At 39.5% G+C, this 26,678-nt stretch overlaps 1 protein-coding gene across 5 annotated transcripts in view; it reads left to right on the top strand.

Moving 5' to 3' along the window:
• The window catches only part of ttll7 (tubulin tyrosine ligase-like family, member 7), an 85,450-nt gene extending 68,995 nt beyond the window's left edge, over window positions 1–16,455 (top strand). For 3 of the 5 annotated variants that reach the window (XM_055051268.1, XM_055051276.1, XM_055051284.1), the window contains exons 19-21: window positions 707–867; window positions 3,874–4,047; window positions 6,981–8,933. In XM_055051268.1, the coding sequence (XP_054907243.1) occupies window positions 707–867; window positions 3,874–4,047; window positions 6,981–7,104 (459 nt within the window). In that variant the 3' untranslated portion in view covers window positions 7,105–8,933. Of the gene's footprint in view, window positions 1–706; window positions 868–3,873; window positions 4,048–6,980; window positions 8,934–11,686; window positions 11,792–14,703 lie in introns of those variants that run through there. The other 2 variants (XM_055051303.1, XM_055051294.1) reach the window with 2 other exon arrangements.
• The last annotated feature ends 10,223 nt before the right edge of the window (window positions 16,456–26,678 follow it).

The raw sequence follows: 26,678 nt of genomic DNA, 5'->3' as shown, positions 1-26,678 counted from the left end.
GCACAGACGGACAAGCACTTCAGTAATGAGGAGCGAGGAATCAAAGTCAAAAGAGCCTCAGCACTGCTCTGAGCTGGGATGAAAAGGGGAAGAAAAGGGAAGAAATAGAAGGTTGTGAGGTGGGAAGGGATAGGAAAAAGGAAGAGGGGGAAAGATGGAAGCCTGGCGAAGGTGTCTGTGGACCGCCCAGGAACTTCTGACACCTTATCTCCAAGACTGACATTGGTGCAGCAATTAGCCCTCTTCCAGGCTCTCCACTGTCTGCCCCAATGGTTTTTCATCCTAGCTGTAGCTCAGCCACACACACAAAGACATTGGATTTGTATCTTTGCATGGAGACTTCTATGAAAGCACTGACTAAACTGCTCAAATAGTCAGTGCACAGTGTAAAATTTGATTAAAGTTTTTCTTCAGTCGGTTTGTGTTGTTGAATATGCATTTTTCTCTGGATTTATTCATAAATGCAAGCTTGCTCTTTGTTGGTGAGTAAATTTGGGAGCCTCTGTGATTGCTAATTTCATGGTAAGATCAACAGGGAAAAAATAGGAAGAAATTACAACTGCAAGAAATGCCAAGTTCTGCATATAAATAGGAAACGTCATTTTGTATTTCATTACCACAAACATTCCTTTTACTTGTACAACTTTGAACCTAAAGTAACTATTGTTTTTCTCTTCATCTCACATTTACTTTCTGGTTGCCTCAGGTGTTGGACATTGTTCGTTCAAACGTTCGCTTGGTGTTGCAGCGGATCTGGAGGGAGCCGGATGTAGAGAGCCTACACCTCTATCGGCTTTTTAAACGCGTCTTCAATCGACTGTTGTGGAGTCATGGCCAGGGCCTTTGGAGCTGCTTCTCCAACACCGGGTAGGCTGGTCTGAGCTTGACTAGAGCTGCGTCTACAAATTAATTCTATTAAAATGAACAAAGGAGGCAACACCACTAGAAGTATATTGAACAGAAAACCAGTGGGTCTATTCTAAATACGCTGTCCTTCAAATTTGTTTTCACCTCAGGTATGAAGCCTTACAAAGATTTGCTTTAAATTCATCACAATGTAAAAAATCTATTTTTAATTCCTGTTCTTTTATGTGGTAGGAGGGAAAAAAATCCTCCTTTACAAGATATTTTTCTACCTGAAGTCGTGACACCCGTTTTCTCCTATCACTGATTTTTGATCAGTCCTCTTTGTTTTTCTTTTTTAGATGCTTCACAGTCTGGAGTAATCTCTTGTATTCTCATCTTTTCAGCTCATTTCACAAATCTTCTCCATGATTTAGGGCTGGGGCTGGCATGTTCAGGAAAAAAATAATAGTTATTTTGTGTCTGGTGAACCATTTTTGTTTTGGGTCTTTCATGTAATCTTGCTGGAAAACCAATGATAATCTGTTTTCAGTATTCAAGCACAGGCCGCCACATTTTAATTAAAAAAATTCCTGGGTTTACAATAAGAGTTCATGCACTCCAACAAGGCACAGTCCCACAGCATTACGGATCATCCACCATGCTTAACAGAACCATATTTATTTGTTTCAGTCCAGAATCTCCTGCAGTATTTCTTGCTGAAAACTTTGATTTCATTTGATCAAAGCAAACCGTTCCAATTAAAATTACAGTACCATATCAACAATGCATGTTGGGACAGAATGAGTGTTTCCCTGATATGCCTCTTGAATATTCTGTCGACTTGCAATCTTTCTCATTTTTGCATTTAACCTTCATTTAATCGAATTAAGAACAAAATTACAACCTAGTGGAAAAGTGTGTAATGATTGTTATGGAGACTTTATCCTCAAAAAAACAGTATTTGCTGCCAGGAGCTTTGAATATTTTATACTCCTCTTGTCTTTCTCATTGCTGTGGGTGGAAAGAAAGTTGGCTTTTTGTTAAGCTTTTAAACTTTTTAGTAGATACTTTGGCTTTTCTTATGGGCAACTATTGTCTTGTTGCATACTTAATACTTGCTTATAAAGATCAACACACATCTCCATTATTGGAAAGGCATGTTCTCTAGTTGTTCCAATTTTAGACTAGCTAAGAGAAATTTGTCTTTTTGTCACGTCAGTCATATAGAAAGAGCAAAACATAAACAAAAAACTTTTCACCTTTCTGATAAACTTTAAAAATTTGAAGTATCAATTACAAAAACTCTTGAGTTATATTTATTTTTCTAGAATAAGTATAAAATGATTTAGACATGTGATGAATTTGTAGTGAAATCAAATAGACAAAGACAGAAAAAAAGCATCAGAAAACCGTGAATAAATTTGAATTGTTTGCAGTCAACAGAAACAAGCCAATTATTACTTTATTCACTCTTCTGTCTCCATAACTTGAGGTTCATACACTGCCTAGATTCCCCTTGCCTGTGAGCCCTCCATTCATCAATAAACCAGTTTTTACTGACAGCAGGGACAATTGGGCATTTCCAGTCAGTCTGACTTCAGAAAAAATGTACAGGTTGAAAAATGGAGATGTGGAGTGACTGACAGATCAAGCAGACCCCACTGCACTTTCTCCACTTAAACCGGGCCTAATCAGGGCTTATTCACAGGTGAGAGCAGGAAGAAAGAGAAAGGGAGGAATGCAATCGGGTGGGAGGTGAATGAAGGCCTCTTAAGTTCAGGCTGTTATCTGACAATCTGAAGTCTTCTTGTGGTTTATGTTTTTCAGTAATATTTACTTTTCTAAAAAACAACAACTTTACATCGAGATCAGGCGGGGTTTGTCCTGTAACTGAAGTCTTACAAGCACTTTTAATCAGACAACAAGAGGAAAGATTCAGATATACCACCCCGACCTGCAGACAGCTGCTGAACTGCTGGCTTTTCATCTCCTTTGAGATAAAGGTGTGACCTTCTCACATCTCCTAGTCTCCATATCATTTACAGTTCAGTTGTTCGGCGGCGTGTTCCCCCTGGCACAGAGGGCTCAGGGGGGTAATTCGAACCGCCGTCCACAGCTCTCCACTTTGCTCTCCTGCTTCCATTGGAGTCCTAATTGAGGGTGAGTGTGGGAGGGAGTGAGCAGGTGACAGAGATGAAGCGCTTGATAAGAGTAGGGAGAGTCAAAGTCTAAGAGAGTGACTGAGAGAATTTGGAAAGATGGAAAAGGAGAATTTGTTTGAAATGGCAGGGATTGGGTGGAGGGACATTAGCCTGCAAGGATTAGTATAGACAAGGCTGGATCCCACCCCCCTCGTTTTATCTTTGTCTGATCACAGCGTGGTCTTGGATGATACAGCTAGCTCTCTAGCCTACCGCCTGGCCTCCTCCTTTCAACGTGGCACGCTCTAACATGGATGAACCCAACAGGGAGCCCCATATCACGCAGAGACAGTGAGGCGGTTACTGCTCCAAAAGCACCCTCTAAATCCAGGGTGAAGACCCCCTCCTTGCTCCTCTCTGTCTCTTGTTTGATATTTTATCTGAGGGACTTAACAACAATCAAACGGCCCAGCAGCTATTGTGGGAAATGAATTCAGCAGGCTTTAAGAAACGACTTAGGAGGAGGAGAATGGAAACACAGAGTTTTGAACCCTTTCAGAGGAAGCACGTCCCACCTCCCAAGGAGCGAAGAGGGGAAGACATCAAAACTTCCCCCCTGGGGTTGTCTGTCTCAGTTCTTGAAACTCTCTCCCAGTCAGGGGTATGTATAGGATTGTTAGGAGGGTTAACTGTACTTGGATTTGTTTCATCCCTCCTCTGGGTTTATCCCCATGCCGGAAGATTTCAGAGCGTATGCAGATGTGTTTGGACTCATCAACAGCAAAAAGGCTACACTGTGGTCATAATGCATACATAATTAACTTGTAAGTGAGGCTTCCTGGTGATGTTTATTACTTGTATGCTAACTGGGCTCTCTGCTCTTCAGCTCGTCGTGGGAGATCATCTTCAACAAGGGCAGCGATGTGGTATCACCCCAGGAGCTGCAATGCTGTCGCCGACTCGTCCAGCTGTGCCGGGACTGCCTGTTAGTCGTTTACAAGTTTGTCTCAGAGTCACGTGGCACTTTGACAAGCTTCAGTCCTGAATGGGATGATACAAGGTAAAAAGTGGGTTCAAATGTTTAGATTTCTTGGACTTTGGCAGTTTCTCTGGATTATTCTGCTGTAGTACAGATTTGACAAACATGCTAGGATGCAATATGAGTTACTCAGGGCCCTCCACTCTTCGGAGGGAAGGCACATTCATCTGTATGGCCTTGTTTTTATACAAGGCAATTCAAACTGCTTTACAAAAGCTACTTAAAAATCATAAAAATAAGAAATATGCCTAATGAAACCATAATATGCAGATAAAAATGTTGAGTTTTGGTCTTGAGGATTCATTTGATGACCTGTGTATATACTTCATACCTGCCCAGTAATTTTAAGATGTATTTACATTACCTTGCAAAAGTATTCTACTCCTTTTTGTCACATTACAACCACAAACCTCACTGTTAAATTTTATAAGCTAGAGCAGCACAAAGTAGTTTATTATTGTAAAATGGAAAGTAAGATAGAATGTCACATGGCTTTCAATAATTTTTGAAACATAAAGAAATATATATAAGCAATGTCTTGCATTTGTTTCCAGCCTCTTTACTCTGACACCTTTAAAAAAGTGCAGCCAGCTGCTTTCAGAAGGCAGTTAATAAATAAATACAGTCCATTTGTGCATAATGTAGTCTCAGTATAAATCCAGTTACTCTGTACAGGCCTCAGAGGTTTTTTTTGAAGATCATTATTCAACAATCAAGATCATAAAGATCAAGGAACACAGAAGACAGGTCAGGGAGAAACTTGTGGAGAATATTAAACCCAGGTTACAAAACAAAATCCCAAGCTTTGTACATTTTGCAAAGCTGTGTTCAGTTCTCTTATCTAAAAAGTGGAAAGTGTATGACACAGCTACAAACCTGTAAAAACATATCAGAGCACTTAAAGAGACATGACAACCAAGAAGACTCTCAGACACAGAACCTGACAAGAGACCCTGATTACTCTGGAAGAGCTTCAGAGATCCACACCTCAGGTGGTAAAATCTATTGCAACTATTGGTCAGGCACTCCAATCTATTTTCTAATAGACGACCATAACAAATCCTGTTTGCAGGTTATGGCAAGTCCTGTAAGGGAAACAGCAAACCTGTGCAATGTGGTGTTTGTGGAGAATTTATTCATTCTCCATGCAAAGTTCTTGATGTTCAAGGTTGAAGAAGAGTCAGTGAATTGAATTCATGAATTCCTTTTATCAATACCAAAATAGAGGCGATCCATAGTTTATGTTATCCTTAAGGGCTAGCAGAACAAAATGGCACCCAAGAACACTTTGTGATCTCCATTGTTAGCCTCTATCTAAGTTACGCACTAAAAAGGGCGTTCCCTCGTGTGTCATGTCCTCTAACCTTAGCTTTGAGGGTGTGTCCTAACATGTCATTTCCTTTGCAATTATTTATTCTCAGTATGCTCAAATCAGATGGGACCACATTTGTCCTTTTTTGGTCAACATTGAAAACAATGGAAAAAAGACATAAAAAAAAACATAAAACAAACTTAAACTATCACGTATGAAATACATTGAAGCTTAGGGATTGTAATGTGACAAAAGGTGAAAAAGTTCAAGGGGGATTAGTGCTGTTCAGGCTGGAAGCCATTCACTGAGCCAGATCCTCTAAACTTGCATTTTTGAGGCTCAGTAAACACTAAAGTAATTGGTTTTATTATAACATTCAGTTGGAAGACGCCATCCTTACTTAATCTATTAAATGTGAAGATCACTATGTTTTAGTTTACAAAGTGAAATAATAAGAATGAACAGAAATATAGGTGTAAAATTTAATGAGATATTACAACCAGTCAATCTTATTGGCATTGATCAGGTCATAATAATGCAATGTTGGGTGTCTGTATTTACAAACTCCTCCCCACAACCCAAAACAACATGACATCACAAGAAAATTCCCAGATGTCCTGCGTCCAGCTCATTATGCCGTATCTTGCAGGTGGTTTTAATGCTCTGGCTGATTGCTGCAATGCCATGAACAATTTAAAAGCGTAGTAAAAAATAAATCAGATAATAAACACAACACAGAGGCAATGAATGAAGCCTGCTGCAGTGCTGAACATGTGTAAAGATAACAACCTTGATGAATATTTATTTTGGTGTTTTAATCTGATATTTAGGTCAAAGTGGAGTGTTAATCAAAGCAGTCTAAAGCCCCACAAGTGCCAAGTAATAAATTCCCTTTGGAAGGCGCTGACAAACACTGCGTTACGATACAGCTATCATCATTAAACCTCTTTCAGGAAACATTTCCGCTTCCCCCACTCCCCCTCTGCGGAGCCTTGCAGCCATCATCTTCTTCATGCAACCCCTGATAAAAACAAACAAGCAAAAATCAGCCTCTTTCTATTTTTAACGCAGATCGCCACAGGGAACAGCGGCTCAGGTTTGGAATGAGTGAACTTTTAAATCACACATGCTGTGGGCCCGTCAGACAGGGCGGGAGCCGAGTTGGGAGCAGGGAGAGAGAGGGAGCGTGCCGTTAACAGGAAATAATGGCCCACAGATTAGCGCTCAGGTTAGCCTGGGGCCTCTGGAGGCCTTCTTAATTCAATTAGAGCCCAGATGAGTCTGAGCAGCAAATGACCTTACGAGAGAGAGCTTTTTTTTTCTCTTTTTTTTTTTCCTGCGCCCTCACTTTACATGATTCATAAGCCTTCCACATATTTTAACAAGCTATCACTTTGCTTCTAGTGTATAAAAACCTTAACTGTTAAAAGGTATGTGGTGTTTCTATGCTTTATCTCTTCTGACGTTCTTTTATAATTTGCCTGAACTGATTTTTGAGTATGTGAATGCAAATATGTTCTCTATTTGATCTGATCATTCTCAGAACCACATGTTTGCTGAAGGTATCCTTTCGGATAGCTTTAAGCTTGCATTTGTCTGTCTTTCCTTATTTCCTCTGTCTATATATCTTTGTATAAAAAAGCTTTCCATTTGCTGCTGGACCAACCTCCACCCATGGCTCCCCTCCTGCTGCTGTCGCTGCTGCTTCCTCTACCTCCTCTTCTTCCGTCTCTTCGCCCCTCAACTCAGGTCTCTGCTTGGTTTAGTTCCACCCCCCTTCATCCTGCAACAATGCCTCTTCTCACTGCTTTCTGTTGGTGCCACCACTTCAACATTTCAATGAAGGCCTGATCAAACTTGCCCGAAGATGGTTGCTTTGGCTGCAGAACCAACAGTCTGGCATGATGTCCAGTCTGGCATGATGTCCTTCTCCTTCTCTCATTAGCAAAAGAAAAAAAAAGCCATATTGAGACTATAATAGTAAAATGAGACAGTTTAATGATTGCACTATGTTCCCCAAATTTGTTTCTATATGTTGCAAGAGAAAAAATAAGGAGAAGAAATCACATTCAGACTGTTTGGAGCACTTTCAATCGATTCTGCAAACATTCAACCTGTTTGCAGCACAGCACTCGAGTGCCACCACGTCTTTAACACAATGCTTTAATCAAGAGCATCCTACTGTAGCCTGAGAACATTTGAAGTACAAGTGTCTCAGTGGGAACTGAGAGCTTCACCTGCACCGCATTTGTGCCATTATCAACCCAAGCACCGCTCTCTTCCCGTCACAGGTTGACAGGAAAAAAAAAAAAAGTTTGGTTTATAACGTGTGGTTTGCAGTTCCACAAGTGGCTCACATCTCTTCATCGGCATGCGAAGGGCTGCGCACAAGCCACTGCTGCCACTTCAGATGGCTGAGAAGCAATTAGGGTTTTATTTTCTCATTGATGCATATGCATAACATGAAAGGCTAAACTGTGTGGATGTGAAAGTGTATGGGTGTGCATGCTCATGTCCTGTGCCATGACCCGATAGCGGTCCCTCTCTCTAAACCCTCAAGTTGACTTCTTTAGCTGTATTTACATCTGAAAGACCAAGTGACGGTCTATATAAAAACTCTGAAATCATATTTTAGCTCAAGGCGCATGCCTGCTGGCATTTTGCTTCCAAAAAATGTGGATTATAGGGACTGACCCTGTCTTTTACATTAAAATGACCCAAACATGAATGACGAAACATAAACCTTATCATGTACATATGAGCTGTGTTTCTGAACTTTAAAAAGGTAAACCTATACATCAGTGGAAGTTTAATAAAATGTACGATGCTTTTGAAAGGCTGTTTTGCAGAAAATGGCAAAAGGACACAGGTGTTTTTCATTTCCACATGAATTACCTTTCAGATTTACCAGCCCTCAACATGATCATATACAAAGAAGCATTGGTTTGCCTTAGAAGGCAGCAACCTTCAGGGCTGTGAAATGAAGCCAGATGGCTCAAGCAGTGAGCTGGTTTCATAAACGGCATATTTTAATGCCAAACTTTCAATAACGAGAAGCAGTGATTCAAGTCTGAGGTAATTATTCAAATTCATCACAAAGGCGGCATTTTTCACATTTTCTTTTTTAATAACTCTCAAGTTAAAACTGAATTTTGAGAAAGTTGCACCTAATGAAACTTTTGTTGGTAAGAGTGATAGGTGGGTTCTATTACTGCTGTCTATTAAGTCCTCACAACCCACACAGAATGCAAAGATCAGGACCTTAGATAGAAAAGCCCAGGGTGACATCCTTTATAAGGTACAGTACAACAGATATACAACACCTTGGACCTTACAAAAATAGGATGAAGTGTGTGTTTATAGGTATACGGCTCAATTTACCTCTAACCTATGCTCAACTTACCCTATACACAGGATAAGTTGTGCCATGAGACACCCTTTTTTGGACAAGCTATAATATGAAAACAGTTATGTCTTCTGCACTTGTTCTGATTACAATATTCTGAAATATATGCAAACATGTAACTTTACAATCATACTAAGGTTGCCTTGATGTAGTGATCCTCATCTTACCCCAATCTTCCCTACTTAGGTATTAAATCCCTTACACTATGATACACTATATACCTATATATATATATATATATATATATATATATATATATATATATATATATATATATATATATATATATATATATATATATATATATATATATATATATATATTCAAAATTCTACCTGTGTGTAATTTTATCTTAAAAATAAACACAGTTTAAAGCAGTTTTGAACTACAAAAATAAATCCCTAGCCTTGAATTTCTCACAAAGCACTGTCCATTCTATCGCTGAAAATAGAAAGAGTTTGGCACAACTGCAAATCTACCAAGTCACAACTGTTTACCTAAACTAACAGGCCAGACAAACAGAGAACCAGCCAAGAGGCCAATCCACAACTCCAGTGCGAAAATCCCTGGACAGGACTACTAACCACAAATATGGCATTCAATAGTCAGGAAGAAGTCCTATTTTAAATTTTACACCATTCATCTATCGAACACAGCAAAAACATGGTCTAAACTGGAATGAGGTGAACACATTCCCCAACTCGATTAATGGTGGCAGCAACATGCTCTGAGGATTTTATTTTAATGAAGGGCTAGAGAAGCTCAGAATTGATTGAAAGATTGATGAAAAATACAACCAAGTGGTGAAAAAAAGACTTGCGAATGGGGGAGAGGGTCACCTTACTGTTACAGAGTACCTATACCTGCAGCTACAAATAGTCTGTAAATGATGTTAACAGATACCCTGTAAAATCTGATTGAACTTGAAATCCAAGGGAATGAATACTTTTACTGGGTAGTGTTGTCTACTTGATTTCTTCAAAATCATCTTTTCTCTCATGTATCCAATGTGTGAACAGATTAAGTCTCCTCTTTGCAGCATTCCATGTGGATCAAAGTTTGTCTTTTACCTGGGGTCCACCGGGTTTCTGACCACACCTGCCTGCTCCTTTTCAAACACATCCCCTCTGTGTGAAGAGCTCTGATCAAGTGTGTCAAAACCCTCATGAGCTGGAGGACCCTCAGTGGGCCTGTGTGGGCTGATGAGAGGAAGTAGCCAAATAGCCTTACTAATGACTTTCTTGTTAAGCCTGGAATTACTGGCAATACCAAAAGACTTAATTTTCTCATGATGACAAAAGTTTCAAATTCTATTAACTTTCATTTGTCTGAAAAGTGTGGCAGTAATTAGAGCTAATTGAGGTGTTGAGCTCAATGTGGGCAGCGAATAACCTTTGAGATGCCAAAGCCTCTTGGTTTATGATTGCGTCAGCGGTCGTTGCAGTCTCCCCGTCCGTCCTTAGTCATGATATGCTGTTTTTTTCTGGCCTTCTCTCAACACACTGTGGCATTCACATCCCAATGGATGACTATAGTCTGGCCTGTCAAGAGACACAGTAGTTTACAGCAACTTTGCATCTTTAAGTCGCAGCTCATGTCTCTGTTGATGGATTTAAGCAAAAGCACAAGTGCATGAACAAGCCTCCCCCTCTGGCCTTCTTTGTGATCAAAAGGAGGACGAACCTGGAAGATGCCGAACGAGGGTCCAATTAAATGTAGCCTGCAGAGACAGCAGCCGCTTGGACGTGAGAGGCGCTCTGCCTTCCCCACATCTCACCACTGCCAGAGAGATTCTTTTTATGAGCTGAATATTCTCAAAGTGAATTGCAGAGGAACTGCAAAGAACACACACTCAGCCCTACATGAATGTTCAATATTTTTCTTTCTTTCTTCCTTTTCCATGCTGACTTTTGGGGAAGACATGGAGCTGAGCAATGGGAAAACAAACAAACAAGACAAGGCAAAAATCAGTCCATTTGTAACATTTAAATATTTGTGCGAAATTATTTGATGTAGAGGGGAAGAAAAAGCAGTTTAGGCTGCATAATAGATGTATGAAAGGGTGAAAGCAGAACTTCCCTACCTCTCAGAAGCTGAAGTGCAAAACTTTTAGAACAAGTGTCACACTGAGCCATTGTTCACCCAGTCCAGGGGTAGATGAAGACTGTGCTTCAGGGATCCATACAACCCACTTGAAGCTGTTTCAAGGACACTCTCATTGGACTAAATCAATTTAATATGAATCCCCTCCTAACTCTCTGGGGTTTGAGGCTCTGTTGATACGAATGCCCTTAGCGACATTTTTATTTTCTTTTTTTTCCTTCTTCTTCTCCTTCTTCTTCTTCTCCTTTCCGGTCGACTTTGGGAGAAGCTGCTCAGCTAATTTGTCCAAGAGCTATTTCACAAGAAACGAGAGCTGTCAGAGAAAAATGTGCTATCGCTACACATGGTTTAAAGAAGATATTATTCCTCCACTCTAATCCTCAGCCCCAATGGGTTCCTTTTGATTAGATTGTCACATCTTAAACACTTCCACGGGGAGCTCCTTCTCATGACCATTGTACTTGTTTAACTAAACGAGCATTAGATGTTTTTTTTATTAAATAAAAATCCTCACTGAAGATGTAAAAAATAGGGTCACTGAATGTATAATTCAATGATATAAGTTTTCTGGAAAAGCCTGTAAATTCAAATCGCTGCTCATACTTATCAAAGTGGAATTTTAAAACTCTCCATCTCATGTGTTTTAAGTAAGTACCCCGACATTTGCCTAAGCTTCCGTTAACCCTCCCCAGGATCTGATCACCTCATCTGACATTGCTCCGACAGCCGTATCTAACTCATTTAAAGCAACCAGGGCAGATGCGGGGACGGGTCCAGAACCTCCCCACCTCCCACAACTCCTTGACTCTATCTCAACCTGATACTGGTCTCATTCTCAGGTACTGGAACGCTGTTAGCAGGAGCTGCCTCACTGCTCTGTCTCGGTGGAAGGTGTCATAGAAAAGTCTTAGAAAGGTACTGACGTCTGTGCCTCGGAACGATAGGTGAGGATTTTCTGTTCCTGATTCTAGAAACTTTAAGGGTCAAATTACAGAAAAACTCGAAGTAAACTGCCCCAAAGAGTCGCAATGCATTACCCCTACAGCTTATGTACAGTTAATCTGTTTTTGCTCTCTATATTTGGCATTTAGGACATTGTCCATTTTAGTTACTTCGTTTATTTGCAGAAGACTATTTATTTTGAGGGATTTGAATTTATTTAACACCACGTTTGAAAAAGTATTTGCCACCTTAAAGATTTATTCAGTCAATAATTTTTGGCACATTCAAATGTTTTAGATCATCACATTTTAATATCAAGAGAAAGATATCGTGTTAGTTTTGTAAAAGACAAAATTTGAAAATGTTGACAGTCTAAAGAGACAGGGTTCGTTGAACCCTAAGAGCTTCTTAACCTGTGTACAGGCATACTGCAGTGTTGCACTGACCCTGCGTGCTCTTTTTCAAAGGCTTATTTGTGTTGTTTTGGGAAGTGATGGTCTGACAGGACACTCCCTCACACACCCATGCTCTTGATGACTGTGACATCTGCTGCATTCTCCTGAGCACTGAGGCAAAGACCGCAGGATGGTCAAGGGAAATAACACTATTAAAAGCCAAACTAGCCAAAACCAAAACATCATACCCCAATCTAAAAAAATTCTAAAATTTGACATGACATGTAGGTCTGTTTACAAGTTCATGTTTAAGACTTTGGTTCCTAAATGGAGCCGTGGAGGACTGTCATAGGAGTACACAGCCTCCCAAAACTTCTCAGAAGCTGCATTGACAGTGACATGAAGTCATAAAAAAAAAATCACATTTTCCCTGACTAATGATGATTCAACAATAGGAAACAAAGTAATGGGAGTTGCCAGGGCCCAAGGGTGGAGCAATTGGCCCATACGCGAACGCCTTTGTCTTTGACGCAGCCATCATGGGTTTGAGTCCCAGCCCGATATTCTTTGTTGCATGTCTTTCCTCTCTCTCTCAACTTGCTTTCCTGTCTGACAACTGTCAAGTTAAGGTCACTAGAACCAAGAAAAACTTTTTTTTTGCGGGGGGGAAAAAAAAGATGGGCAAAACAGCTTCAAGATTAAAGACCCTGCAGGGACTCTGCGGTGGGACAGGTGGTAGAGCATGCAACCCATATAAAGAGGTCTCGGTATTCAATACAGCCGTCACAGGCCCGAGTTCCAGCCCAACAAACATTGCGGCATGTCTGCCCTTTCTCTCGCAACCTGCTTTCTTGACTGATTGCTCTCAAATAAAAGGCAAAGGAGATGATAAAACACACAAATTTTAAAGCCCTTCCTGACCTTGTGTGATCCTCAAAACATTTAGTAACATTCTCTAGACAGGAAAGACAAAAGTGGAATATTTTATGGAAACTGTTTGCTCTTTTACGTGTGACGTCAAACTAGGGCTACTTTCACACAGCAGTTGACTGCAACCCAAATCTGATTTGGTTCCCCATATGTGACCTATGTTCAACCAGCGGTCCAGTTCTGACCTTTTTACCCCCCCAAAAGAATCTGATTGTGCCATACTTATCCCAATGTTTTCAAAGCGTCTGCAGTTTGAATGGTCCTCACTCATTTTATGTAGTTAATATGAGATGAGCATCACCTGTTGACACCAGTAGAAGCCACACAATACATCTGTATGTAAAGAAATGGTTGAAATTTTAGCACATCACCTCACAGTCCCATCACTCCTGACTTTAACTACACATCCAAACAGACTTTCACTACAGAAGTTGCACAGTGTGCTGCTGTGTGATGTCAGCGTTCCTCTTCTGAGCATACAGTTCACTTTAGGATTGTAAATTGTACGCACAGAAGTTGTGATTGTGGTCAGGTTTAATTAGTAGTATGAACAGCCACAAAATAAAATAAAATGTTTTTAGCTAAAAAATCAATAACAATGTGCTGGTAGTGCAGCACATTGTTTGTCTCCTGTGTTTCTTCAGAACCTGAGTGACCTGCTGTAATAGAACCACATATCTGCATTCTACCAGAAAAGTAAACCCAAAAGGAAAGTGACTGGTTATCAACTCTAGCAACATTGACATATACAGAAGGACAATAATCCAGTGCACAGCACCATCTCCAAATGGAAGCAAAATTAAGGTTTTGGAGTGTCTTAGTCAAAGTTGAGACTTTAATTCAAACAGTAAGCCATGGCAGGATCTTGAACATGAACTGGTCATTTATGTTAAGAAAATCAAGCATCTTTTCAAATGCTTGATTACATTTGTTGCCTCCAATGCAACCAGTTATTAGGTTTAGGGATCAATTACTTATCCACACATGGATATTTTGATTTGGATAGTTCTTTTCCCCTAATAAACAAAATCACTATGTGAAAATGCTTTTTTGTTAAGTCAGGTTATCTTTGTCTGATATTAAAACTTCTTTGATGATCTAAATAATTACACGTGCCAAAAAAGTAAATTAAAAACAACAAAAAGGAAAAAACAACAACAAATGGATCTGAACGGCATCAAACACATTTTGCTGCACTGTACATGGAAAAAAAAAATCAACATTATCTGATATTTTTAGAAAAATCTTATCTTGCGGTAATGGTAACTCTTGTTACATGTCCTTCATGAAATGCCTGTGATTATGTGGATCGCTGTCTTTAAGGTCTAGGTTTTCCTTTTTTTCTTTTTTCCTTTTTTCAAACTAAGAGGTGTCATTATATCTTGACTTCCCCCAGCCATTATTAAAACTGAGCTGTGCAAATGAAGATGGCCATAAAGATCAATGTATGAAAAGTGGGCAATATGCCGTCTCTGTGCCTATCAAAGCGCCCCGACCTCTAAATTGTGACCTTTGCGGGACTAATCCTCTCATTATGTTCATCCTCTTCCCCTAATCCCTCCATCCCTCGTTCGTGTCCGTCTGTCCAGGTGCCTGCTGCCAGTGACCTCCCAGTTCAACATGAAGTGGCCTTCGTCCAGCTTTGGCCGCCCCTCCACGGCCATGCCACGCTCCCGCAGCCTTTACGCCGCCAGGATGGACCACTTCTGAGGTCACCGTGGCAAGCCTGGCTGCCGAAACCTCGCCTTTTGACCTCAACCCTCCCCCCCACCTCTCACCTCTTCCATGACTTCCACCCAAGCCAAACTCAGATCTTAGTAATCCCAGTATGGATGTGAATTTGAGGCAGCTCTGGACACTGGGTGGGGTCTCAGCCCATCCCAATCACCTTGTGGAAGATCAAAAGAAAAAAAAAACAGAAAAAAGAAAATGCTGGATGATTTGGGATTACTGTAGAATGTTTTAGTTTCGTTTATCTTCTTCAGACCAGCTAACCATTTCCTGTATCCCTCTCCTCAGCACCAGTAATAACAGAAGGCGGCTTCACTCTTCTGTCTTCATTGTAACTGCTGTAATATATTTCACTGTACAGTTTCAAGTCATGGTACTGTAAAAGGAAGAATTAACAATGAATAAACAATGCAAGATTTATTTATTTATGTAACTATTTATTTTGTAAGGTATTTCACAAATGCAGTGAGTTCTGCAGAATGCAGTCTGGGAATAACGTCAACAAAGCTTTGATTTATTTGAATACGTTGATGTAGAACGCTTATTTTTGCTGTTCCTAATTAGTAATTTTATTTCTGTACTCAGATTATAATTTATTTCACAATTTATATCAGATGGTTTACGTTAATAACAGTCACTTTATGTTGTTTATCATGCAGCTCAAATTAATTAACTGCGAAAGAGGTGATGCGCAAAGAACTTGGTGTTTTGAATGCTAACACTGTTTTGTTTCTACTTGTGTGAGATTAAGTGCAGCCCAATTAAAGCGTTTTGAATGTCAATGTAGTAAGCCAAGCCTTTTTGCCTCCTGGAACACAAGCTGGCTTTAAAGTCACGGCATGACGAGCCAAACCTCACCAAGAGCACCCACTAGCTCCTGATATCCACTTTGCAGTGTGTCACAGAAAGTGAAAGCGGCTGCACATTAATAGAGAATGCATGCCTTTAGTCTCTTTAGATCCACAAAGGAGCTGCGTTTGGGATATACTTGAAGTTCTGTGTTGTCATTAATTATTCTGCTGTCATGGGGAGGACTCTTCATTTTCACATTTGTTATCCCCAGTGCTGCTGTTTTGAGGACAGCAAGGATGTGCATCACGATTCAGATTGTTAACACGCTGACTGAGTAGACTCATCGGCTCTCACTCGCTGCACTGTAACAGGAGTGATTTATGCGGGAAGCAGCTGCAGCCTTTGTCCACAAGCACTGTAGATGCAAGTGCCAGGGGTTTCACAGATGTGTTCATATGTTGGATTTCATTTAGGCTAATATGTCTTGGCCCAATGCAGGACCTCAATTCTAGACATTTTATGTTAATACATAGAAATATAATTTGTTTAGGATTCTACTTTCAGTGTGTATGACTTATAAAAATAATAGTCTGTACTAAACAGTACAGTATGCATACTTTTAACCATTTTAACTTGTGTTTAATGCTGTGATGAAACTGCTAAAAATTGAAGTGTCCCCATTTTTTCCTCATCATGATGCCATTTGTTTTTTTTTTTTTTCATTTTGCCTAATTTTATTTTGTGTTATTTAAAAGTAGAACTTTTTCATTGAATGTACAGGATTTTTAATTTTACATAGCAATAAAATGTTTAAACGATTTCATGCTCTGATTTATTGCTTTAATAAATTTGAAATCTTGCAACTGGAACTCTTTTATTTTTCCACCTTAATCTAACAATTTCATTGCATGCATTTACTAAAATGTTATACACTTTAACTTTGACAGGAGTTTGATTATAAGACATAATTCTAACAAATAAGAAAAAAAATCCATTCCTGGTTAAAAATCTCCCTACAGCCTGTGGAATAATGTGTCTGATGAAACCAAACTCAAAATTGGCCCGCATTTTCAAAAAGTTAGTTTGACATAAAAACAATCACAAGTTCGTTTTGAACAAAAACCTCCAGGCCTCTGCTGGAAAGTAAAGCAGAAGATAGATTCATTATTCAAGCCTTAATCCAAATCAACAAAAGAATGATGTCTTGAATGAAGAATTAAAGTTTTAAAGGCCCAGACTTCCATCTGATTTAAACTGGGGTCAACCTGAGGAGGGTTGTGTGTAAGATGTTCTCATGTTTTGACAGATGTATTGATTAGTTAAATTATATCAAATACTGTAAACACAAGGGAATCAAAGAAGACTGACAGTTGTCATTGAATCATTAAACAAAACGTTGGTTTGACCGTGTGCACGCATACAATCAGGTCTATTTTTGCTCTTAAAAAGTTTCAGATGTCTTTAGCAAAAATAATGAAAAATAAAAAAAATACTTTTTGTTTTATTATAAACCATGTGGAATTTGCCATGTTAACTTTACCTTATTTGAATGACAGGCTGATAATTTTTTTTAAGAGTAAAAAAGAAGAAATGAGTATTATGTTACATATCACATATCAGAGGGGAATGGAAAATGCTGATTTACAAATTTAAAGTTGGGGAACAATAAAGTAAAGCATAGATTATAAAGAAAATTTTATTAAAATTAAGTATTTCTCAGATCTTTACACCCTTTATATACATTTGTTTATCTCTCCAAACACAGTAAAAATATTTTTTGTAGTTCAAGTTTTGTTTTTACTCATCCTTACCAGGACTTTCAGTAATTTCTACTAAATGGGTTGTTAGTAGAAAACCCATTTTACCGTCAGTGCAAAGCTTTATCCATATTACTGTAAGCGAAAGCAGCAGCAGACCTCATGGAGACGCACAGCAGGAGCAAGTCATTTTATCCTTGAGTGCATATATTTTTATGCCCCGTAAGATGTGAGCTCTCCACGTCTATGCAAAACTCCACCACCAGCGCAGTTTCGCCGGCTAAACAGATAATGAGTCGGCGAGCAGTGACACATTTAATGGTGTATAAATCTACCTCAAGATATCACTTTGAGTTTTACTGGACACTCTTGTGGTCCTCGCTCGTCAACAACTCACTGTCTTGCTGTGACACAATGTTTACAGTGCTGGCTTCCTTACTTTGACCCTCATTCCCTGCAGTAAAGGAATGACACTCTGGCGTCTGGATGCAGGCCATCAAACATACGCTGACACACCCCTACTGTGTTTTGAGAAGAGAAGAAAATGCCAGATTATCTTTTCTTTCACTCACATGAAGACTGACATCGGTATAATTGAAAACACAGTAATATTTTAGAAAGAGCATTTAATCATTCTTATTCTTATTTTTCTAATCATAGCTAAAATTAAGAAATTCAAAAAGGGAAGGGAAATCTAAATATTTTGGTTTAGCTTTGTTTTTTTTTATTGTTTGGGTTTCTCTGGAATTGTATAAAAATTGCTTGTTGAAAAAATCCCTACGGAGATGCATTTTTTAATTCCTAATTTAGTGCAGGTTTGGATTGTATTTCATTATAATGTAAGCGGTTAAAAGAAGTCGGGTGAATTAGGCTGAACTAATTACAACATGTATGCGCTGCAAAACAGTAATGGATAAAAACTTCCTGTCCACCTGCCATCCATTACTCGAGCTGCTCTCAGGCTATCCGGTTTAACCTCAGAGCACTATCACATTTCGTAGCAGAAGCCCCCGCGGACGGGCGATACCCCTGACCTGTCACTCGCCACTGTAATGAGAGTGTGTACCCAGACGGTCTTTCTTGTTCCATCTTGACCTGAGACCTGGCCCCTGTGCTTCGCTGCGTGTGTGTTTATGGAAGGAAAGCCATGTCAGTTTTATTTAGACCTACAACGGTAGCGTCCTGTACAGTTTCCTCGTCCCGTCTGTCAGCAGAGGAGATGCCGGGCCTGACCTCTGAGCCCTCTGGCCTTTGCCTTGGCTCCCGAAACCAGACGAGAGCAAAGAGGCAGTGCAGGTCTGGCACCACAACCCTCAGATAGTGTCCAAAAATATCTCTGCCATCAACTGGGCTGCCTTGTTCCATCCTGAACTTCATACTTGTCACTTATCCAACCTATTGCTCAAAGCCCCTTTCCCTTACCTGTGTGTGGCCGAGGCAGCTTTGCTTCCAGTGTCCAGCAAAACCCAGATGACCCAGTTTCAGGGCCCTAAGCCGAACAACCTCTCAGGCTTGGAGAGTAAAAAAGGCGACTGGGAGCTGTGTGAGAGGTGGATGGTTGAGATGAGATAAGGAAGCACACTCTGCTTCAAAACACAGATGGCCAAGCTTCAAATCTGCTCTTAATCCACTATTTCAAATGACATGGAGGAAAAAGAGCAGTGTGGTTTATTCTGTAATTACAACAGTGAAAGTGAGGTGTACAAGCTGCTCTCCTTATCTCCTCCATGAAAGCTTTAAAAGGGTATCCGGTGGTGATCTGTGAGCTTTCAGGGGGCAGAAGTGACCTTTTTTTTTATCAGACAAATGAAATTTGTGTCCAGCTTTTATTTGACAGTGGCTGTGTGTGTGAGTGTTTGTTCTGCTTTGTGGCAGCAAACACTGTATAGTCAGCTTTCTCTGCCATGTTCCATGTTGTAACTTTATGAAAAGTCTTGCAACAGTATTTGTTACTCTTAACTTTTTTCTGCATTTTATCACATTTGAACCACAAGGTGGAAGGCATTTCACTTAGATTTTATGTGCAGGTTTGATATACAGAAGTGCAGTATTGGGAAGTGGAAGAAATATAACAGAGAATAAATTTTTTTTGGTTACAAATACATTTCTAGAAACCCTAACCCAAACATCTGAATTTGTATTCAACATTCCTTACTTTGATGCTCCTGAAAAATGTTACCTAATCAGTGAATAAACTGGAAGTGTTCTGTGAAGACCTAAGAGATTTGTTAGAAAAATATTAGTGATCAGTGTCATGAAGACCAAAGAACATACAGAACAAGTCAGGGACATTGTTCAGAGAGACTTAAAGGATGCTACATGTTTTAAGCCTTCATAACTATGGTGCTCAAACCCATTCTTCTAGTCTTGAGTCCTGCTCTCTGTTTCTGCATCCATCCAACTGAGAGGTAACAGATTGCTACCCTACAAACCCGTCCAAGAGCTTGACATGTGGCATTAATAATAGATAATCAATGCTTTTTACTCCACCTATGAGAAGTCAAACTGAGCTGTCTTGTTGGCATATGTGTGCATGGCATGTTCGCATATGTTCACAGTCGTTTGTTAGTTTTTTTGGGCCTTATGTCTGCCATATTGTGGTAAAATGTGCATGTTTTGAGTGTTTGTGTATTTTTTTTGTGGGTGTGTATTCTCAAAGGAAACATATTTTCTGATGACCGCTGCAGTGCATTGTGCATGGTGCCTTGTTTACAACATCTTTTCTCTCAGCAGGGGTCCAACAAGTAACTGACACATAAACCAACAGATAAACACAGGCACACTGAGAAGCCAGAATGGTCTTTGCTCAGTATGTCCTTCTGCTTTGGGTTATTTACTGTACATTTTTTCAGCAACAAAGTGGCTGGTTTGATTACATTTATGCAACTGATGATAATACAGGATACAGTTCTTGTTTACAAATACATTTGCAGAAACAATAACATCTGATTTTGTATTCAGCGTTTCTTACTGTGATGCTCCTGAAATAAGTCACTTCATTAATGAATAAACTGGAAGTGTTCTGTGAAGACCTCAGAGATTTGTTAGAAAAAATATTAGTGAATGAAGACCAAAGAACATGATGAGGAGAACTATCAGTCTGGCTAATGCAATATGAATGTCAAGTTTTAGTTTGTCCTCAAGAAAACAGGTTTGTGATTTGTTTCTATTTCTTGTATCCAGCAGATGTTCGGATTGATACTTAGCATCATGTGCAGAGGTGAAACATCGTGATTACAGAACAACAACAACAAAAAAGTGACGATGCCACTGTCGGCTTTTTTTCATTGAATGAACTTTTTAAATCTGCTAGAAAAATCCGGGAAATCTTAACTACTACTTAACTACTAATTAAAATGTTGTGTGACCTTTTCATTCATTTCCTTTTTGATTTGTGAAAAAATATACTTGCAAAAATCATACATGTTGGCATGTTGTGCTTGTGGTTGCTGGTGTCCTGCAGCAGGATGGCCTGGATGGTGAATATTGGGGCAAAGAGGTAGAATAACTGCATTCACTTATTCCATGCTTAGAAAGGGATTCCCCCACCCTCACTAATATTTGTTTTATTCTATTTGTCTAAATATTTTTTTTCTTTAGTTATCACATGTGTTAGTAATGTTAGGACGATTGTTTTTTTCTCTTATACATAAGCAAACTCACATTTATATTTAATGTAAATAAAAACTACTGAATATTATAAATGTGATGACCGCTATTTAAAGGCCCCTGATGTTTACAGGCACAACTACACGTGTGCAAATAAAAAACAAGCATACTAAAACTCTTAAGAGACTTTGTAAAATGTGCATATATTAAGTAGATTGTCATGCTGGTTCATTTTCATCACAGAGAAAATTTATGGCGTGGGATAAACTTTTTTCCCATAATTAAATAAGAATGCAGTAAGAAAACAGCAGCAAAAACAATGTTCTCTGATGTTTAAAAGGCTGTTTCACTTATTGCCAATTTTAAACCTGTTAAAAATCTGTCCATTTAGTTAAAAAAAAACATGAGGAAAACAAACCTCACATCTGTTTTTATTTTTCTTGTAAAAAGAGATTTTTTTTTTCTCCACTGTACTGACTTCTTTATCTTTTCTTCTTCCACCAAATCCTGAAAGCAACCTTGAAAAAGGCAAAGGAAAGAGCTCTGCTATGCTGAGAAGTAGCCAAAAAACACACAATTTCAGCAGCACCACTCAGTGCATGTTTATTCACCATACCCTTGGTTTGTCCTGTTTGAATTTTAATGGTGGCTGGTTTGGTGCGAGTCCTGCAGTGTTTTCTCTTTTGATGCACCCATCAACTATGTTTTTTTTTTCTTTTACATATATCAGCAGAGGCCCTGTCCAATGCTTTTTAAATTCAGTTTTGTTTCACATTCACCTATTAGCAAACCAAGCACAAACTCAGAGTTGTCACATGACTTCTTGTCTACAAAGGTAGCGAGGAACTCTTTTTAGCGTTCCCAGCCTTGTTATTTCTCTCACACATAAACAGACTCACATTTATATTTAGACTAGTAAATGTCTACCTATAAACCCGTTGGCTAACCTTTATGGACCAGCCACCTCTCCACTGGGTGCACTTTCGCAGAGGTGCTGAATCGCACTGCACTGCACCACCTCTGAATGATAACCTTGGTTGTAACACTGAAGGAGCATACTGTACTTTGTTTCAGCCACAGGGGGTTATAGATGAGCACGGTTCTGCATATGGCCATCATTCACAGCCCCGGGCTCCCCCAGAGTGTGTGTCTTGAGCGTTTGTAACAAATGAAGCCAAGCAGTGGAGGTATTAATGTGAGGGAACAAGCCCCGTAGTGAAAGTACAGCAAGAAGTCACTTTCTCCTCCCATCTGGCCCCTAACAAGATGGAGAGGAGCAAGCAGGTGCGAGCCGTGGTCGGCACCTTCACCGGCTGGATTAGCACTTCTGATGGGAGAGAAGAGAGGAGGATGATACTCTGTGCCGGCTGTCATTCTACTCTCCTCTACTTTTCCCTCTTGTCTCGCCATTCGCCTCCCTCATACATCTCCTCGCCTCCCGTGTGATCATTGCTCTCTGGCCCTCGCTCCACCGCTCGTGTGAGAGGAAAAACTCAGAATGAGAATAAATGAGGTGTGGGGAAGGCGCCTGGGCAGTGTGCCTGCTTGTGCCTTTCTGCATGCGTGTACCTGCCTTCAAGGGTGTTCACGTCTCTTCCACCGCTTCCAGTGTCTAGATGTGGGAGGGGAAAAAGACCATCCAGGGACTCTTCATCCACTTGCCGCTGAGCGCCCCAGGGGACGGATTGAGCCTTGCAGGCTGGGATATTATCAATACAGCCCCTCCAGGCAGCCTGGGAGACAGGAGATGGAGCCACTGACTCACTCTGCCTATTAGTCTACTGCTGAGCATCAGTGCTATGGGAAACAGCTGGTTTCAGTGGAACTTCTGCCAACTAGTTCTCAATCTTTGCCTCTTCTATACTTCCTCAAAGTCTTTCCCAGAGGCCAACTCAGCCTTGCTTTCTACTTTTGTTTGTGTCCATTTGCTTCTTGTCAATTTGCTGTCCCTCTGCCGGCCTTGCTCCTCCTCTAATGCTTCTCAAACCATTATTCCACTTTCTTTTTGTTCACGCTGTTGCCTTTTGACAGAGTCAAGGTATAGTAGATCTACAATCAGAATCTACCGCCCACTCCTGTAATTACCCCTGCCCTCCCCTCTTTAAGAGCTTTGTTTCACTGGGAATACATTTGCCCCCACCCCCCACACGGTCTCATGTCAGTATCGCTCCTCTTGTGTTTCAAATCTCCATCCACGCTTTGTTAAAGAGTTGTTTTATATTCCATTTGTGTAATGAGGAGGCTGACCTTGTATTGGCACTTGTGAAAAATATGGAAATAGTTGAAACCATCCTAGAGTTGAATGAATGCCACACAACTCAACGGGAGATTTCAGTGTGAATTGGTTGGCTGTGATTTTCGGACTCTTCTATACGCTCACTGTAAATGCACGGCTCCCTCTGCACCAAAAGCCTTCACACCAATGTAAAACAGGAAGACAAAAAAAATTTAATAATAATAATGGATGACAACTCAATGTTTCTTTGCAGCAGCCAAAGCCAGAAAGTAATAGATGTATCTTTCATTAAAGACACAACCCAAAATTCCACCTTTGGTAACTTTTTTATGACCGATGAGCACATTTCTTGCTGCTGCCAGGTAGTAAAAAGTCAAATCATTCCCAATTTTCAGGTCACCCCTGATAATTCACAGGGGCACATCTCTGGCAAAGAGTGCTGCCGCACTCACACGGAGGAAACAGGAGAAACCATCAACAGAAACCACAGCTGGGTCTGTGGAGCCAACGGCTCTGGATCTTTATCAGATTGCTTAAACAGCATTGTGACCTCATCTTTAAAAGAAAAAAAAGGGAAAAAAAAAGCTCTAAAATGTGCATAAAAATGTTAACTGTTCAAGCCTCTTCTGTTTAATTCTTGCATATCCTTTGTCCATTATGACTTCATGTGGCTGACTGTCTGTGTTATACGTCCCCAGTTTCATTCCTGATTCAGCCATTATCCTGCAGCAGCAAGCCAAACACAGGTCACTGATATTTAATGGCCTCCATGGCACAGTGAAGGAAAAACAAGCCAGTCTGTTCTTTTAAACAATCTTCTCTTCTATGTGAAACAGTGAATCATTGTACAGGTCAGTATTTATAAATTGTATTATCAGTGGCTGATTTAAAACATGAATTGAAATATATTTAATCGAGTCGTTTCACACAAATCCAGATATTTCAACTGACGGCAGATCAAAAACATAAATGTCTTTATGCTGAACAGTTGGTATGTAATGGGAATGCACCTTTCAGATTCTCATTTTTCTTCAATCACTCCATTAATATGGATGGGTGGCACAGAGGAGATCAGGTTTGTGTGGATTTTTAGGTGTTTGCTGTATTTCATTTTAGGCAAGAGACCAAACCACAGATCCTCTATTAGGTTTAGCTCTGTTCAGTTTGTTGGCCAATCAAGCACAGTTATGCCATGATAGGTAAACCAGGCACTAGTAGTTTTGGCAGCGTTGGCAGATTAAATCAGCGTTTTATAAAGCTGTGGAAATTTCACATTGTGCCTCAAACAGCTTGGATCCCGCTTCTTTCCACTCAGTTCCAGATTCTGGGTCATTGATTTTCAAATTAAATGCATGAAGGATTTCATCTGAAAAGGGGATATTAGACCTTTAAAGAACAACACAGTATTTTTATGTTATTATTATTAGCTTTAGTAAAATACTTCTGATGTTGTCTTTAGTAAGAGTTTCTTAGTGTAAAGTAGTTGTGATTACCTGAGGGTTGACTCCAGCTGTCGTCTGTTAATTGTGTATCTCCCAAAAACTCTAAAATATACTTTGTTTTACAATTCTAATAAGACTGATTTTATCACAACTGGATATTTTCCTTCCACTTAATTTTTTGTGAGAATTGTTGAACACAAAACTCTCTCAACAGCCAGCTTATTTAGCAATGAGCTTTTGTGTTTTGTTCTTATTAGGTCCACAGTCTTACCTTTCCTAATGTTAGTTTCGTTGTAATTATTATTATTAATTGATATGATGTAATAGGAAAACTAAATTCCAGAATTTCTGTTTACTGTGGGACATATTTTATGTCTTTTTTATGTAAAAAATGAATCAAATATAAGGAAAATAATGAATCTATATAGTACCTGGATTTTCCATTTTGAATTTGAATGAGAAATATAAACTTTTTGATGCCATTATGATCTATTGACATGACTGTGTGCTATGAAAGCAATGTCATTGTTCTGATGATGATTCAAACTTGTATTCAAGTCTGTTTTATAAATCTGTAAAATGATTTTGTGAAGATGTGTGTGACAGGTTTGTCTATGCATTGTGTCTCTAGACAAATCAGTGTTTGTGTTTCATTGACAGCATGGTAATTTTCGATGAAATCACTTTAGTAAATAGAGCTGTTATCTCTGTGCCATTTTGTCTCAGACAGCCGGTCTTTAGAAAGCGACATCTTAAGTATATGTACCTGCAGGATGACAGGCAGCACTCAAGATTCTTCATACTTCTTTCAGCAGAGGCAAACGGTGGTACATCAAAGTGTTTTACGCAAAAGTATGACTTACTCTCACATGTAAGACTGACGTTAATTACCCTAGGTGCTCAATGGGAGCAAATTGTTCTGGAGTGTCTGCAGCTTTTCACAGACTTTCAGCGAGATCAGATTTAGATAATTAGCCGAGCTTTCTCACAGCCTTTGCAACTGAAAAATAATTGGCTTCTCAAACTGCTGGTGTGTCTACATCTCTCATCCCCTACAACTTCATACTTGATGCCTCATCTGTGCTGCATTACACCAATGCTAAGTGACATTATCAGCATGGAGCTGCATATATGTCCAACACCTAAGATGCAATGTGTAGAGCTCTGGAAATATCCTCCATATGTTTAGATGAGAAGATCAATAAGTAAGTGATCTAACATGAAACTGCTGCCAACTTATCCTATTCCAAATCCACTTTATTTTCTTTATATATCATCACTGTGTTGACGCCACGACAGGTATTTATCACTTGGTTTCATTTTCTCAGGTAACACTTCCCACACAGTTGGACATAAATGTGTTTTTGTGATAGAGGCAGAAATATTTATGTCTGGTTTCATGAAATGGATCAATAGTATAACACCAGAAAGAAGCTGTACAGCACGAGTCCTTCTGATTCCAGTCAAAAGCTTTTTTTTTTTTTTCCATTTAAGAATGTGGCTGTACCTGAGAAAAATAATAGGTACATTCAGTTGAGGACTTTTCTTATGGTGGAAAATCTTTACTGAAAAATTCACTACTCCACAATGTAAAATCTTAAGTACTCATGTTGTTCCTTGGGTACTCAAATTTGAGGCACAATAAGCATCCACTTAACATTTTTTAATGGGAATATTGTAATTTGTATTCCACTATAAATGACCACTTTATGGCTACATGTCTTAAACATTAACAAATCAAGGAGTGGTTTTAAGACACAATGATGTAATTTAGAGTTAGGATTAAAACCTATTTTAAAGGTTGACTGACAAGTGGTCAGTCAAACTAAGTAAGGAGAAACTTTCTGCTGGCACTGTGCAGCCATGAGTAGTCAATGTTTCAGTGTCTTTGTTCTGTCAGTCATCAGGCTTTACAGAAACACCTCCTGATGGCTCACACGGTTTTATGACCTTTTACTAAAGGCAGTGAATTGCAACATTAAATACAAATAGGTCAA

The sequence above is a fragment of the Poeciliopsis prolifica genome, unplaced genomic scaffold (genome assembly GCF_027474105.1).
Source record: "Poeciliopsis prolifica strain line A6 unplaced genomic scaffold, Auburn_PproV2 SCAFFOLD002, whole genome shotgun sequence".
In the NCBI taxonomy this organism is placed as follows: Eukaryota; Metazoa; Chordata; class Actinopteri; order Cyprinodontiformes; family Poeciliidae; genus Poeciliopsis; species Poeciliopsis prolifica.
The sequence above is the reverse complement of the archived record's forward strand: the minus strand, read 5'-3'. Positions and strand labels throughout refer to the sequence as shown.